General features: G+C 44.4%; 1 protein-coding gene across 1 annotated transcript in view; it reads left to right on the top strand.

Annotated features, from left to right (window-relative positions):
- Positions 1-15,234, top strand: part of LOC121859369 — a 532,182-nt gene that overhangs the window by 162,489 nt on the left and 354,459 nt on the right. The window contains exons 19-23 of the mRNA XM_042356146.1: positions 1,633-1,829; positions 3,565-3,676; positions 11,046-11,216; positions 11,711-11,963; positions 12,176-12,314. Coding sequence (XP_042212080.1) covers positions 1,633-1,829; positions 3,565-3,676; positions 11,046-11,216; positions 11,711-11,963; positions 12,176-12,314 — 872 coding nt within the window. The remainder of the gene's footprint in view (positions 1-1,632; positions 1,830-3,564; positions 3,677-11,045; positions 11,217-11,710; positions 11,964-12,175; positions 12,315-15,234) is intronic.

Raw genomic sequence — 15,234 nt, 5'->3', positions numbered from 1 at the left:
GATTGGAAAATGGCTTATGTAAGTCCTGTATTCAAGAAAGGCGATCGTCACTCCACTAATAACTATAGACCGGTGAGCCTGTCCAGCATAGTGTGTAAAGAACTAGAGAGGAATATAAGAGATGCCATGATGGAACATCTACTACGAAACAACCTTGTAAAGGATTGCCAACATGATTCTATGCTGGGATGTTCCTGATTAACACAATTACTCAAGGTACTGGATGTTTGTACCCAAATTCTGGAACAAGGTGGCAATATCGACAATATATACCTAGATTTTACCAAGGCTTTCGACAGCGTACTCCATGAAAGGCTGAAAATTAAACTGGCAGGGTACGGGATTCGGGGAAGTGTCCTAGCGTGGATCAGAGACTTTTTGCCTGATCGCAAGCAGTGTGTGGTAATTAATGGTACGAAATCATTATGTGTACCCGTGACAAGCCGGGTAACACAGGGCAGTGTATTGGGCCCATTGTTGCTTGTTTGTTTCATAAATGACATGCCAGAAGCTATGGACTCATCCATACAACTGTTTGTGGATGATGCCAAGTTGTTTAAGGGAATTAGGAACCAAACAGGCTACAAAGAGGTGCAGAAAGATCTCTGTGAGCTTCAAGAGTGGTTGAGGAAATGGCTGTCAAGATTCAATGTCACGGTAAGGAGGCGTATCTCCTGTCCCATCGGGACGAAGCGACTTCATTAATAGAGACCAAATATGAAAAGGACCTGGGTGTGTATGTTGGCAATGAACTGAAGCTCTCAGGCCATTGTGAGAAGAAGGTGAATGAAGGAACTAAACTAGTAGGTCTTATAAGAAAGTCGTTCAAAAGTGAGGTGCTTCCCCGCCTGGAGTACTGTCACCCCTTCTGGTTCCCGAGATATGCCAGGGACTGTCAGATGATTGAAAATGTCCAAAGGAGGGCCACCAGACTGGTGCCTGCACTTCAGCTTCACAGTTATTCAGAGAGAGTAGAGCGCCTGCAACTGCCAAGCTTATACTACAGATGGGCAAGGGGAGACCTAATTGAGGTGTTTAAACATCTCCAAGGGCACTACTCAGTTGAATATCCATACCTGGAGGTGGCAGCCGCCCACCCCACAAGGGGTTGCAGCTCAAGGTTGAAGAAGTCACAAATCCAGAGAACTGTGACGGCAAACTTTTTCGAAGTGAGAATTGCGAACTCTTGGAACAACTTACCAGAGAGTGATATGAAGGCACCGAGTGTGAGCTCTTTCAAGACCAGACTTGGCCAACACTGGAGTAGGTTCAGATACATTCAGGAGCCAATGCATGCCCAGTACTTGCCATCAGTGCATAACAGAGACGTGATCAACCGCCCAAGCGGCTAACGAGCCGATCAGTGGCAAAGAGGATAAAAGTAAAAGGTAATGTAAAAAGGTTACTATAATAAGGGGTGTGATGGCCAAATGCTTAATGTATTCACTTGTCCTAAGAGTAGCTAGTTCAAGCCTGGAGCACCCCTAGTCCATCTAGCTGTGGATACATGCCTAACTTTATTGCCGGTTATGTGAAGGGAGAATTGTGCATTGCCTGCCTTTTTCCCTATACAAATTGTTATTAGATACTCTATCATGCCATTTGGTGGATTGATATGACCAAACATTTCAGTTGAATTGAGCAATGGGATGGACGTGTGGTGGGACGGCCAGACTCGTGTGTACGTAGATGCCCCAGCAGAGTTCCGTGGGGAGACAGCTGGTCTGTGTGGCACCTTCACTGACAACCAGCGGGATGACTTCCTCACACCAGAAGGAGACATAGAACAAAATGTTATTGCTTTTGCAAACAAGTGGAAAACTTCAGAGGTTAGTACCATTACATGTGAGATTTTGCATTAATTGATAATATGGCAACATAAGTATGATTACCTATGGCAGGGGTTCTTGTCCTTTTTTCTGCCATTTACCCCATTGTGTAGGTATGACCAATCATTTATTCCCACCCCATTAATAAGCATACCCATGGCATAAGCGTAATAAGTTATTATTAAAGAAAATAGGGTAGACAATGCAAATTAGGAAAAACACGTAAAAAATACACATTATTTATTACTCCAGAACTTTACAATACTGTATTTAAAAAAAATCAAAGAATGTGAGATCACATCATTACACTTGTCAAACATATTACACAACTAAAAAAAATGGTGTATCAATGAGAACATTGTTGTTGCTTCTCCTCAAACAGTTTGTTTATTCGAAGTCATTACTGACAATGTAATTCGCATGTCCTCATCAGCCCTCAGGCAGTTCCTGGCCTTAGTCTTCATTGCCAGCAGGACTGAGAACCATGTCTGCCCACATAAGTATTTTATACTTGGCATATTTATCCACACCATTGTTTTTTGTTTGTTTTTTGTTTTACTCCTTGGGGTTAAATTTATCCACAGTTAAGAAGCCCTGTCCTATGGCAGTTTTGCCCATGGTCAACTTTTTTCTTTTTTTTTCAAAATGCAGGTACAGTCAGCCAAAGATCCACCGACCCCACCCTGAGTCTCGTACAGGCCATTTTACCTGGCAATACTTGGTAAAGTAAGGCTGTATGTAAAGGTCATTGTGATTGGTGGATCTATTTTCGGCTGTATCACTGTCAGGATAAATATTAAACAATCCAAAGGTAGAATTTTTATTCTAATAAACTATTTATTCTTATTTAAGATCATGATAAGTTTCCAGATGTTCTTATATTTGCTTAATTAATGAAGAAAATTTGATCTGAAAATCTTGAGGCAGTCCTCGTTCCTCGTTGTAGATGAGTTGCCAAATTATTAATATAATTTCTACATTATTTAACCAAATATACGAACTTTTGGAAACTTCTCATGATCTTAAATAAGAATAAATAGTTTATTATTATAAAAATTCTACCTTTGGATTGTTTAATATTTATCCTGACAGTGATACAGCCGAAAATAGATCCACCAATCACAATGACCTTTACATACAGCCTTACTTTACCAAGTATTGCCAGGTAAAATGGCCTGTACGAGACTCAGGGTGGGGTCGGTGGATCTTTGGCTGACTGTACAGTCACCCAAAAAAGTCCTATCACCTCTCATCCTAAACCACGAACCCCGAGATTCAGACTCGTGAACCCGAAGCAGTAGACACTGATACATTAGTCTGTCCATAAATGCTTCGGATTCAAGAGACTGATTCTCGGGGTTCATGGTTCAGGATGAGAGGCGACACGACTTTTTTGGGTGACTGTACATGTACAGTATAGTTTTGTGTAAAAAAAATCCTACCTCAAAAGGGTAAAGGCAGAAATTTGTAGGGTATCCTTGTACTGTATCTATGAAACTGCTACACAGGTTATTAGGTTATTATCTACTTTATTACATACATGTTCAGTACTGTACTTGCCAGGAGTGCCAGAGATGCGTGCGACCATCTAGACTAGAGGGCTAACAGGTCATCAGTGGTGAAGAGAAGAAAGTAAAAGTATAAGTTTTTATTAACAAGGAAGTAAATGAGAAATTGAGAATGTGATTGTCAGTCAGCTGGAAGTGTGTGTGCTAATTGTCTCTTACTTTAACAGAAATGTCCAGACCAGCCTCTTGCTGAGGAGAACCGACCCTGTGACAGACATGTTCAGAACAAGGCTGTAGCGGAGAAGTTCTGTGCCAAGCTCAAATCAAACTTTTTCGCTTGTGAGTATACCTGTGACTTCTCTAGTGCTACTGTTGTTTGCGCTTTAATAATACACAGTACAATGCTATGCTTTCTGAGTTTTCCCATCCTCACCAGGGAGGTTTTCTCAGTGCTAATTATAGAAGCTCGGTAAACAATGGGGCTTTACTAAGCAAGGTGTTTTTGTTTTTTTTCACCAACAGTAATTAGTCTTATTATTATTATGTGCTAATGAAATCTAGTGGTCAACACCATCTCTCGGTTTTGATGCCAACTCTCTTGGTCAGTACCATTTGAGGTTAAAGCTTTTTCTGCTAACATCCTCGTATCCACTATTATGTTTTCTAACAGCTGATTGGCTTAGTAGATGTATAGACATAAGTAATATCTTCGGTCGAAATCAATCAAAATAAATAATATTTTCAGTGAACATCTTGCTTCCACAATTATTACAAACTGAACACATGAAACTCTCACCTGGAAATGCCTAGATCTCTTTATCAGTCATCTTACTCCAGTGACCACAGTACTCCAGTGACCACCTTACTCCAGTGGCCACCTTACTCCAGTGAACACCTAATTCCATGACCACCTTACTCCAGTGACCACCTTACTCCAGTGACCACCTTATTCCATGACCACCTTACTCCATGACCACCTTACTCCAGTGACCACCTTACTCCAGTGACCACCTTACTCCAGTGACCACCTTACTCCAGTGAACACCTAACTCCATGACCACCTTACTCCAGTGACCACCTTACTCCAGTGACCATCTTTACTCCATGACCATCTTACTCCGGTGATACCTTACTCCATGACCATCTTACTCCCAGTGACAGCCACCTTACTCCAGTACGGGCCACCCCTTACTCCAGTGACCACCATCTTGCCTCCGGTGACCACCTTACTCCGCAGCCATCTTACTCCGCGAGCCATCTTACTCCAGTGACCACCTTGCTCCGCGACCATCTTGCTCCAGTGACCACCTTACTCCGGTGACCACCTTGCTCCAGTGACCACCACTCCCGGTGACCACCTTACTCCCTGATGACCACCGCCTCCAGTGACCATCGCCTCCATGACCATCATACTCCGGTGAGCCACGCCTCCATGACCATCTTACTCCGGTATTACCTTGCTCCAGTGACCACCTTACTCCGGTGACCGCTTTGCTCCATGACCACCTTGTTCAGTGACAACCACTCCATGACCATCTTGCTCCAGTGACCACCTTACTCCGCGACCATCTTGCTCGGTGACGCTGCTGCTCCATGACCATCTTCTCCAGTGACCGCCTTACTCCGCAGGCCATCTTGTTCCAGTGACCACCTTGCTCCGCGGCCATCTTGCTCCAGTGACAACCTTACTCCATGACCATCTTACTCCAGTGACCCACTTTACTCCGCGACCATCTTGCTCCATGACCATCTGCTCCAGTGACCACCTTACTCCGGTGACCACCTTGCTCCAGTGACCACCTTACTCCGGTGACAACCTTACTCCGCGACCATCTTACTCCAGTGACCACGCCTCCGTGACCTTTTTTGCTTGCTCCGCAGCCATCTTGCTCAGCCAACAACCTTACTCCGCGACCATCTTACTCCGCGGCCATCTTACTCCACTGACCATCTTACTCAATGACAACCACCTTACTCCGTGACCACCTTACTCCAGTGACCACCTTACTCCAGTGACCACCTTACTCAGTGACCACCTTACTCCATGACCACCTTACTCGGTGACCACCATGCTCCAGTGACGACCTTACTCCATGACCACCTTACTCAGTGACCACCTTACTCGGTAGCCACCTTGCTCGGTGATACCACCTTACTCCATGACCACCTTATTCCGCGACCATCTACTCGGTGACCACCTTACTCCAGTGACCACCTTACTCCGCAATACCTTATTCAGTGACAACCTTACTCCGCGACCACCTTACTCCAGTGACCATCTTACTCCACTGACCATCATACTCCAGTGACCACGCCTCCATGACCATCTTACTCCAGTGACCACCTTACTCCAGTGACCATCTTACTCTGTCATCATACTCAGTGACCTGCCTCGGTGACCATCTTACTCCCGCGAGCCATCATACTCCAGTGACCACCTTCTCCAGTGACCACCTTCTCCGATGACCACCTTACTCCCAGTGACCATCTTACTCCGCGACCATCATACTCCAGTGACCACCTTACTCCAGTAACAACCTTATTCAGTAACAACCTTACTCCAGTGACCACCTTACTCCAGTGACCACCTTATTCCGATGACAACCTTACTCCAGTGACCACCTTACTCCAGTGACCACCTTACTCCAGTGACAACCTTACTCCAGTGACCATCTTACTCCATGACCATCATACTCCAGTGACCACCTTGCTCCAGTGACCACCTTGCTCAGTGACCACCTTACTCCCGAGCCATCTTACTCCATGACCATCATACTCCAGGCCACCTTACTCCAGTGACCACCTTATTCCAGTGACAACCTTGCTCAGTGACACCTTACTCCAGTAGACCACACTTATTCCAGTGACAACCTTACTCCAGTGACCACCTTACTCCAGTGACCACCTTATTCCGGTGACAACCTTACTCCAGTGACCACCTTACTCAGTGACAGCCTCCAGTGACCACCTTACTCCAGTGACCATCTTACTCGGTGACCATCTTACTCCATGACCACCTTACTCCAGTGACCATCTTGCTCCATTGACCCTTGCTCCAGTGATACTGCCTCCATGACCATCTTACTCCAGTGACCATCTTACTCCACTGATACGCATACTCCATGACCATCTTACTCAGTGACCCACCTTACTCCAGTGACCACCACACTCCACTGACCATCTTCTCCGGTGACCCATCTTACTCCAGTGACCACCTTACTCCATGACCATCTTACTCGAGTGACCATCTTACTCCAGTGACCACCTTACTCAGTGACCACCCTCCAGTGACCACTTTGCTCCATGACCACCTTATTCCAGTGACAACCTTACTCCATGACCATCTTACTCCCGACCACCTTACTCAGTGACCACCTTATTTCAGTGACAACCTTACTCCATGACCATCTTATTCCAGTGACCACCTGCTGCCAGTGACCACCTTATTCAGTGACCACTTTACTCCATGACCACCACCTTATTCCAGTGACCACTTTACTCCAGTGACCACCTTATTCCAGTGACCACTTTGCTCCTGACCACCTTATTCCAGTGACCACCTTACTCCAGTGACCACCTTATTCAGTGACCACTTTGCTCCGCGACCATCTTCCTCCAGTGACCACCTGCTCCGAAGTGACCACCTTACTCCAGTGACCACTTTGCTCCGCAGCCACCTTATTCCGAGTGACAACCTTACTCCGCGAGCCACCTTACTCCGCAGCCATCATACTCCGGTGACCACCTTACTCCAGTGACAACCTTATTCAGTGACGAAAGCCTTACTCCAGTGACCACCTTACTCCAGTGACCACCTTATTCAGTGACAACCTTGCCAGTGACCACCTTATCCCGGTGACCACCTTACTCGAGTGACAACCTTATCAGTGACCATCTGCTCCATGACCATCATGCTCCGGTGACCACCTTGCTCCGGTGACCACCTTGCTCAGTGACCTGCCTCCAGTGACCATCTTACTCATGACCATCATGCTCCAGTGACCACCTCCAGTGACCACCTTATTCAGTGACAACCTTGCTCCAGTGACCACCTTACTCCAGTGACCACCTTATTCAGTGACAACCTCCAGTGACCACCTTACTCCAGTGACCACCTTATTCAGTAAACAACCTTACTCAGTGACCACCTTACTCGGTGACAACCTTACTCCAGTGACCACCACCTTACTCAGTGACCATCTTACTCCCTGTTGACCATCTTGCTCCTGACCACCTTACTCCAGTGACCATCTTTACTCCCAGTGACCACCTTACTCCAGTGACCACCTTACTCCGCGACCATCTTACTCCAGTGACCATCTTACTCCACTGACCACCTTACTCCCATGACCATCTTATGACCACCTTACTCCAGTGACCACCTTGCTCCATGAATATACTCGGTGACCATCCTCCAGTGACCACCTTGCTCATGACCATCTTGCTCCGGCAGTGACCATCTTACTCCGGTGACCACCTTGCTCGGTGACCATATCCCGTGCTTTACTCCGCGATACCTTATTCACGGTGACAACCTTACTCCGCATGACCATCTTACTCCAGTGACCACCTTACTCCAGTACCTGTTCCGGTGACAACCTTACTCCATGACCATCTTGTTCCGGTGACCACCTTGCTCCAGTGACCACCTTGTTCAGTAGCCACTTTACTCCATGACCCTGTATTCCAGTGACCACTTTGCTCGGTGACCACCTTGTTCCAGTGACCACTTGCTCCGCGGTACCTTGTTCAGTGACCACCTTACTCCAGTGACCACCTTGTTCCAGTGACCACTTTACTCCATGACCATCTTACTCCAGTGACCACCTTGCTCCAGTGACCACCTTACTCCAGTGACCACTTTACTCCGCGTACCTTATTCCGGTAGCAACCTTGCTCGCAGCCCACGCCTCCATGACCATCTTACTCCCGGTGACCACCTGTTCCCAGTGACAACCTTACTCCATGACCACCTTACTCCGCGACCATCTTGCTCCGACCATCTTACTCCCGACCATTTACTCCATGACCACCTTGTTCAGTGACAACCGCCTCCGCGACCACCTTACTCCATGACCTTCATGCTCCAGGCCACCTTGTTACAGTGACAACCTTACTCCGCGAGCCACCTTGCTCCATGACCATCTGCTCCGCACAATATCTTACTCCAGTGACCATCTTCTGGTACCACTCCCATGATACTCCTCCTGAAGCCATCTTACTCCACTTGACCATCTTACTCCAGTGACATGCCTCGTGACCACCTTACTCCAGTGACCACCTTGCTCCGCGACCATCTTCTCCGACCATCACTCAGTGACCACCTTGCTCAGTGACCTGTCTTCTCCATGACAATCCTTCTCCAGTGACCACCTTATTCCGTGACCACCACTCCGGTAACAACCTTTACTCCAGTGACCACCTTACTCAGTGACCATCTTACTCCATGACAATGCTTCTCCAGTGAGCCGCTTACTCCCGAAGTGACCACACCACTCCAGTGACCATCTTACTTTCCATGACCATCGCCTCCCATTGACCGCCTTACTCCAGTGACCACATATTCCGGTGACAACCTTGCTCACTTATGACCATCTCTTGCTCCAGTAGGTGACCACCTTACTCCAGTGACCACCTTATTCCTGAGTGACCACCTTACTCCAATGAGTGACCACCCACTAGTGACCACCTTACACCAGTGAGTGACCGTCTTACACCATTGACCACCTTACACCAGTGAGTGACCATCTTACACCATTGACCACCTTACACCAGTGACCACCTTACACCAGTGACCACCTTACACCAGTGACCACGTTACACCAGTGACTGCTGTAACTTGCGTGTAATGCACTGTACTGTATAACCTGATGATATGGTTTGTTCACAAATGATATCTAGAAATTTAATTATTTTATTAATCATATTCAGTACAGTACAGTACAGTACAGTACAGTACAGTAAGCAGTACAGTACAGTACAGTACAGTAAAGCACAGTACAGTACAGTACAGTACAGTACAGCACAGTGAAGCAGTACAGTACAGTACATTGCAGTACAATACAGTACAGTACAGTAAAGCACAGTCCAGTACAGTACAGTACAGTACAGTGCAATGCAGTATAGTACAGTACAGCACACATGTACAGTACAGTACACTACAGTACAGTAAAGCACAGCACAGTACAGTACAGTATTATACAGTACAGTACAGTACAGTACAGTACAGCACAGTACAGTACAGCACAGCACAGTACAGTGCAGTATAGCACAGTACAACACTGTACAGTACAGTACATCACAATACAGTACAGTACAGTACAGTACAGCACTGTACAGTACAGTAAAGCACAGTACAGTACAGTACAGTATAGAACAGTACAGCACAGTACAGTAATTTACAGTACAGTACAGCAGCACAGTATAGGGTAGCACAGTACAGTACAGCAGCACAGTATAGGGCAGCACAGTACAGTACAGCACAGTACAGTACAGCACAACAAAGCACAGTACAGTACAGCATACAGTACAGTTCAGCATAGTACAGTACAGTACAGCTAGCATAGCAGCAGCACAGTACAGTACAGCACAGCAAAGCACAGTACAGTAAATTACAGTACAGCACAGTACAGTACAGTACAGCACACAGCACAGTACAGTACAGAACCATACAGCAACAGTACAGTACAGTACAGCAAAGCATAGTACAGTACAGCAAAGCACAGTACAGTAAATTACAGTACAGTACAGCACAGTACAGTACATAGCACACAAATACAGTACAGCACAGTACAGCACTGTACAGTACAGTAAAGCACAGTACAGTACAGCATAGAACAATACAGCACAGTACAGAATCATACAGTACAGCAGCACACTATAGGGCAGCACAGTACAGCAAAGCACAGTACAGTACAGCACAGCAATGCACAGGCATAGTAATTACAGTACAGCAGTACACACAGTACAGCAAAGCACAGTACAGTACAGCACAGCAATGCACAGTACAGTAAATAGGTACAGTACAGTACAGTGTAGCAGTGCAGCACAGTACAGTACAGTACAGTATAGTACAGTACAGCACAGTACAGTACAGCAGGTTCAGTACAGTACAGTACATAGTACTGTACAGCACAGTACAGTACAGTACAGCACAGTACAGTACAGCACAGCAATGCAGTAGTACAGTAATTACAGTACAGTACAGTACAGTGCAGCATACAGTATAGTACAGTATAGTACAGTACAGCACAGTACAGTACAGTACAGTACAGTACCGTACAGCACAGTACAGTACAGTACAGGCAAAGCACAGTCAGTACAGCACAGCAAAGCACAGTACAGTAAATTACAGTACAGCACAGTACAGTACAGTACAGTGCAGCACAGTACAGCACAGCACAGTACAGTACAGTCACAGCACAGGCAAGTACAGTACAGCACAGTACAGTACAGTATAGTATACACAGTATAGCACAGCACAGTACAGTACAGTACAGCACAGTACAGTGCAGTACAGTACAGTCACAGTACAGTATATACAGTACAGTACAGTACAGTACAGTACAGTACAGTACAGTACAGTACAGTCCAGCACAGAGATGGAATAATATAACATTGAGAGGTATTCTTTTTATCTTGTGTGGCAGAGGATTAGCGAGGTCCAACCTGTAGTGTAAATAATAATATATGTATTGTGTTTGGATAGCATGTCATCTGGAGGTGGACCCTGACCCCTACTACCGGGACTGCTTGTATGATATGTGTTCCTGCGAGACCAAGATGGATGGCTGCTTGTGCCCTGTGCTGGCTGCCTACAGCAAGGAGTGTGCCAGGAAGGGCGTTATCATTGACTGGCGTGCTCATGTCCGCGAGTGTGGTATGTCACCAATAATAATTTTTCAGTTCCAAGTTTTGAGGTACTGTATACTGTAAATCCTTTTTAAACAACATAGCATAACAAGGGCAGATCCAGGGGTCCTGAGGGTCCGGACCGCCCCTTTTCATCAGAAAAATCCAATACTTTTTCTTTGATGCAGTATTGTGCTCAGGCATTTTTGTATAGTAAAAAAGTAATTAGTATTGACCTCACAATATAGCCTAATAACAAGTGCACATGGCTTCAAAATGGCCTTAAAATGCCCATGACATTGGACAGATTTAAAAAAGTTTCGTGGCTCGCTGTGCTCGCTATGTTCCCCCAAAATACTTTTTGGACTCCCTCTTTGATGTTCCTGGATCCCCCGCAGAAAACACTGAAATGCTCTCATATTTTAAGAGTTTTTCAAAGAGATGATAAAAGGTAAATTTTAAAACAATATGTTTCTGGCAACATAATGACATTTCCATACTCTACATCACTAATAATTACAGGTGTTCATTGTACTGGTGGCCAGAAGTACCAAGTGTGTGGCAATAGCTGTGCCCACACTTGTCTAGACTTTGCCACCAATCCTGACTGTGCCAGAAAGTGTGTGGAAGGCTGCAACTGCTTGGAAGGCTTCTCTCTGGATGCGGATGGCATCTGTGTGCCCATCACAGAGTGTCCGTGTGTGTATGATGCCAAGGAATTTAAACCTGGCTATGAGATGATGCAGCAGCAGCAGGATGGTTCCTATCTTGTCTGGTCAGTCTTGTCTCATAATTACTACATCGTACTATATAGTATCTGCATTACAGATACATTTCATACTTGTAATGGTCTTGTACATGCAATATACAGTACTGTATTGAGTATGTTCTTGTATTCTTCTTGAAAATAGAATCAAACTATTTTATATTGTTCTCTTTAAGTATTTTTATAGTTGTCATGGATGTATAATAATGAAATACTTTCAGTGAGTGTTACAATGCTGGCTGGAACTGTTGGGAGCCACGAGAAAATGAGACTCTGTCCAGACCTCAGCAAGTTGCCTGTTCTCAGGAGGGGAATGAAGTCTACACTGACTGTCTACCAGAAGAAGAGAACACCTGTCAGGTATGTAAAAATATAAGAAAAATGGGATGCCTGATTTAGAGTACTATTTAGTTCCCTGTGCTTTTCAGTAGTGAATAAACAGACAAGGTTGCAGGTAGTTGTATGTGTGATGGAAAGTTTCCACTCCAGGATTAGGGAAGCAAAAAGATACCATTGATGGTGATGGTGTAACCATGAATTGTTTATTGATTAAAGAATGAGGAATGGGATATACAAGGTACTGCTTATGCTGAAGCAGTTTATTTATAATTTGTAGATTATTCTACCTCTCTCATACACAAATGATCAATTTACTGTGTGTCTCAGATATTTGTGACTCTTTAAGTTGTAAGGGGTGGGCAGAATTTGTTTTATTTACATACTCTGTTTGTATTATCTTCTCATCTTATTAATATATCTGTGTAAGAGGAGGTATCTTTCTTTATATACAGTATACTGTACTCGTATCTATCTATATTTTTTTATTCTTTTTTTCATTAAATTATTTAATTTTCTCTATGTTTTTCTAAGTCTTTATTTCAGTATGCTTATTACTTTATTTTCTACATTTTACTTTTCTTACTTATTGTTTCTTTCTTTCAGTGTCATTATTTATTTATATACAGTATTTCAATATTCTTTATCTTTCTTTTCTATATCTTAAATATTTGCTTCAATGTCATTATTGTTTCTTATTTTTCCTCTTATTCTTCCATTATTGATTAGGGCTTAGTTATATTCTATACAATGGATTAACCTGGTAAAACCATATCATTGTTTAACAACATCTATTAGTATAATAATATACCCTCACAAGGGTAGACTGCCACCACCCAGGCTTTTATTAGAATATAACGTGTATAATTAAAGTGTTAGATAGCGTGGTAGACAAGAGCTTAGGCACGTGAGTTACAGTATTTATTTTCTGAGAAGCAATTGTTAGAAGGAAATAAGCGGTGCAGACGGAACATCACAAAAAGCTCCTGCAGGACTTGAAGCAGAAGAGGGAGGAGTCAAGGAGGAATGGGGAAGGGTGTACATGGGTTATATTCAGGGGAAGGGTAGTGGAAGCAAGGATGCCGACACAGAGCCAGGGGGCAGCAGTGCACCCTCCACCTGCCTTACCCCTCACCAGGGAGGTGGCGCCAGATCCGCCTACCAGCCGGGAGGAGGCAAGCGCCGTGTAAACACTGATATTTCTAACCACACCCTGCAAAATACAGTGTACTACAGCAACTGCTGCAGCTTCTGAGAATTGATTGATACGTTTATTGAGATACAAAAAACATTAATACATCTCAAAGGGATGAAGTGACATAAGTCATCCCCACCCCAGTGGGCTTCTGAGACGTTACCGAGAACAAATTCTGGCTTGAATGTCATGTACGCTAATACTGATACGTTCCTTGATAAGAGAGAGGAGTTTGAAACACTACTGAAGATACACCAACCAGATATTGTAGGAGTTGTAGAACTGTTGTACAAGAACAGGAGAATCGACCCAGAGGAATGTGAGTTCAATATTGCTGGATATGACTCATTTACGAACTTTTCTCAAGAAACCTGCAAGAGGGGTGTGGTTATCTAAGCTAGGCAAGACCTTAGAACCTGCCAGGCGAGGTACAGGGAGAGGATGTTTTGAAGAGTCCATGGTGTAAAATTAAATTAAAGGGAGGGGACTTACTTATTGTCGGATGTATCTACAGATCCCCAAACTGTGGCCCACTAAATCAAAAGAACTTAAGAGCCTTAATAGACAACGCAGCGATGCTCAACCCTAGCCACTTCCTTATCATGGGGGACTTTAACTATGGCGACATCGACTGGAGAAACGAGTTCACCCCAATTGACTTGAATAACTCTGCTACTCTTTTTGAAGAAACTCTGAGAGATAATTTTCTGTTTCAACATGTTAGAGACCCGACACATTATAGAGGGGAGCAAACACCCAAGCCACTAGACCTCGTCATAACAAACGAGGAGGGTATGGTGGCCAAACTGGAACTTCTTGCCCCAGTTGGCACCAGTCACCATGTAATGTTGTCATTCAGATTCAACTGTTACCATGTTCAAGATAAAGCCAGGCCAAGGTGCATATATTACAAGAGAAGTTACAACGGGATGAGGGAGGAGATGAGGGATATCCACTGGCCTGACTCATGAAGGCACAAAAACGCAGACACTACGCTGAAAATCATAACTACTAAAGTGACCCATTTGATTGATAAATATATACCCAAGACCAAACCCAGTGACTCTAGGAAAACAAAGGGACCCCAGCAGAAATACAGACAAGGGCCTCCTGATATTTTGCTGCTAGATCTTGGGGATAAGAAGACTGACATATTCTTTTCTGGAGATTAGTTACTTTCTAAAATATACATCTGACATTAATTTCAATATAAATATTAGATTCTGATGATTGGGAATCAAAATGATCTACCTTCAGTATCAGTTGGAAACTTAAGCATCCCCCCAAGGGCGATATTATGACCATGTCACTCTTACTGGCAGACTCGACTCTACTTATTGAAAATTTTTACAAACAGTAAATGCAGTTGAAGCTTTCAACATCTCTCACAAGGGATCTTGAATGTTTCATCTGTATTCAGACATATCTAATTTGACGCAGAACAATTTCAAATCTCTGAACACGATCTCGCCGTTTGAGGTATAAAGAAATACCAGAGTCTCGGAGGTACATGATTGAGAGAAAACGGAGGCCTCAGGCTTCCTGAAGCGATAAGAAAATGGACGCCTCAACTGGGGGACTCAGTAAAGAAGTTACAGCTACATGTCTTATGGGCTATTGAGCGTAATATGAGCGTGGTCAGTACAAAGTATTATTCTAAATCCCTCACATCACTTACAGGATAAGAAATGTGACAGAAATATCTATCACTCTAGCCCCTCCACCCCAGGCTCGGGTGCCGCTGGCAGT

This window comes from Homarus americanus, unplaced genomic scaffold, assembly GCF_018991925.1.
Source record: "Homarus americanus isolate GMGI-L3 unplaced genomic scaffold, GMGI_Hamer_2.0 scaffold7626, whole genome shotgun sequence".
NCBI classification, from domain to species: Eukaryota; Metazoa; Arthropoda; class Malacostraca; order Decapoda; family Nephropidae; genus Homarus; species Homarus americanus.
Note: the sequence above shows the minus strand (reverse complement) of the source record. Positions and strands in the feature narration are given on the sequence as shown.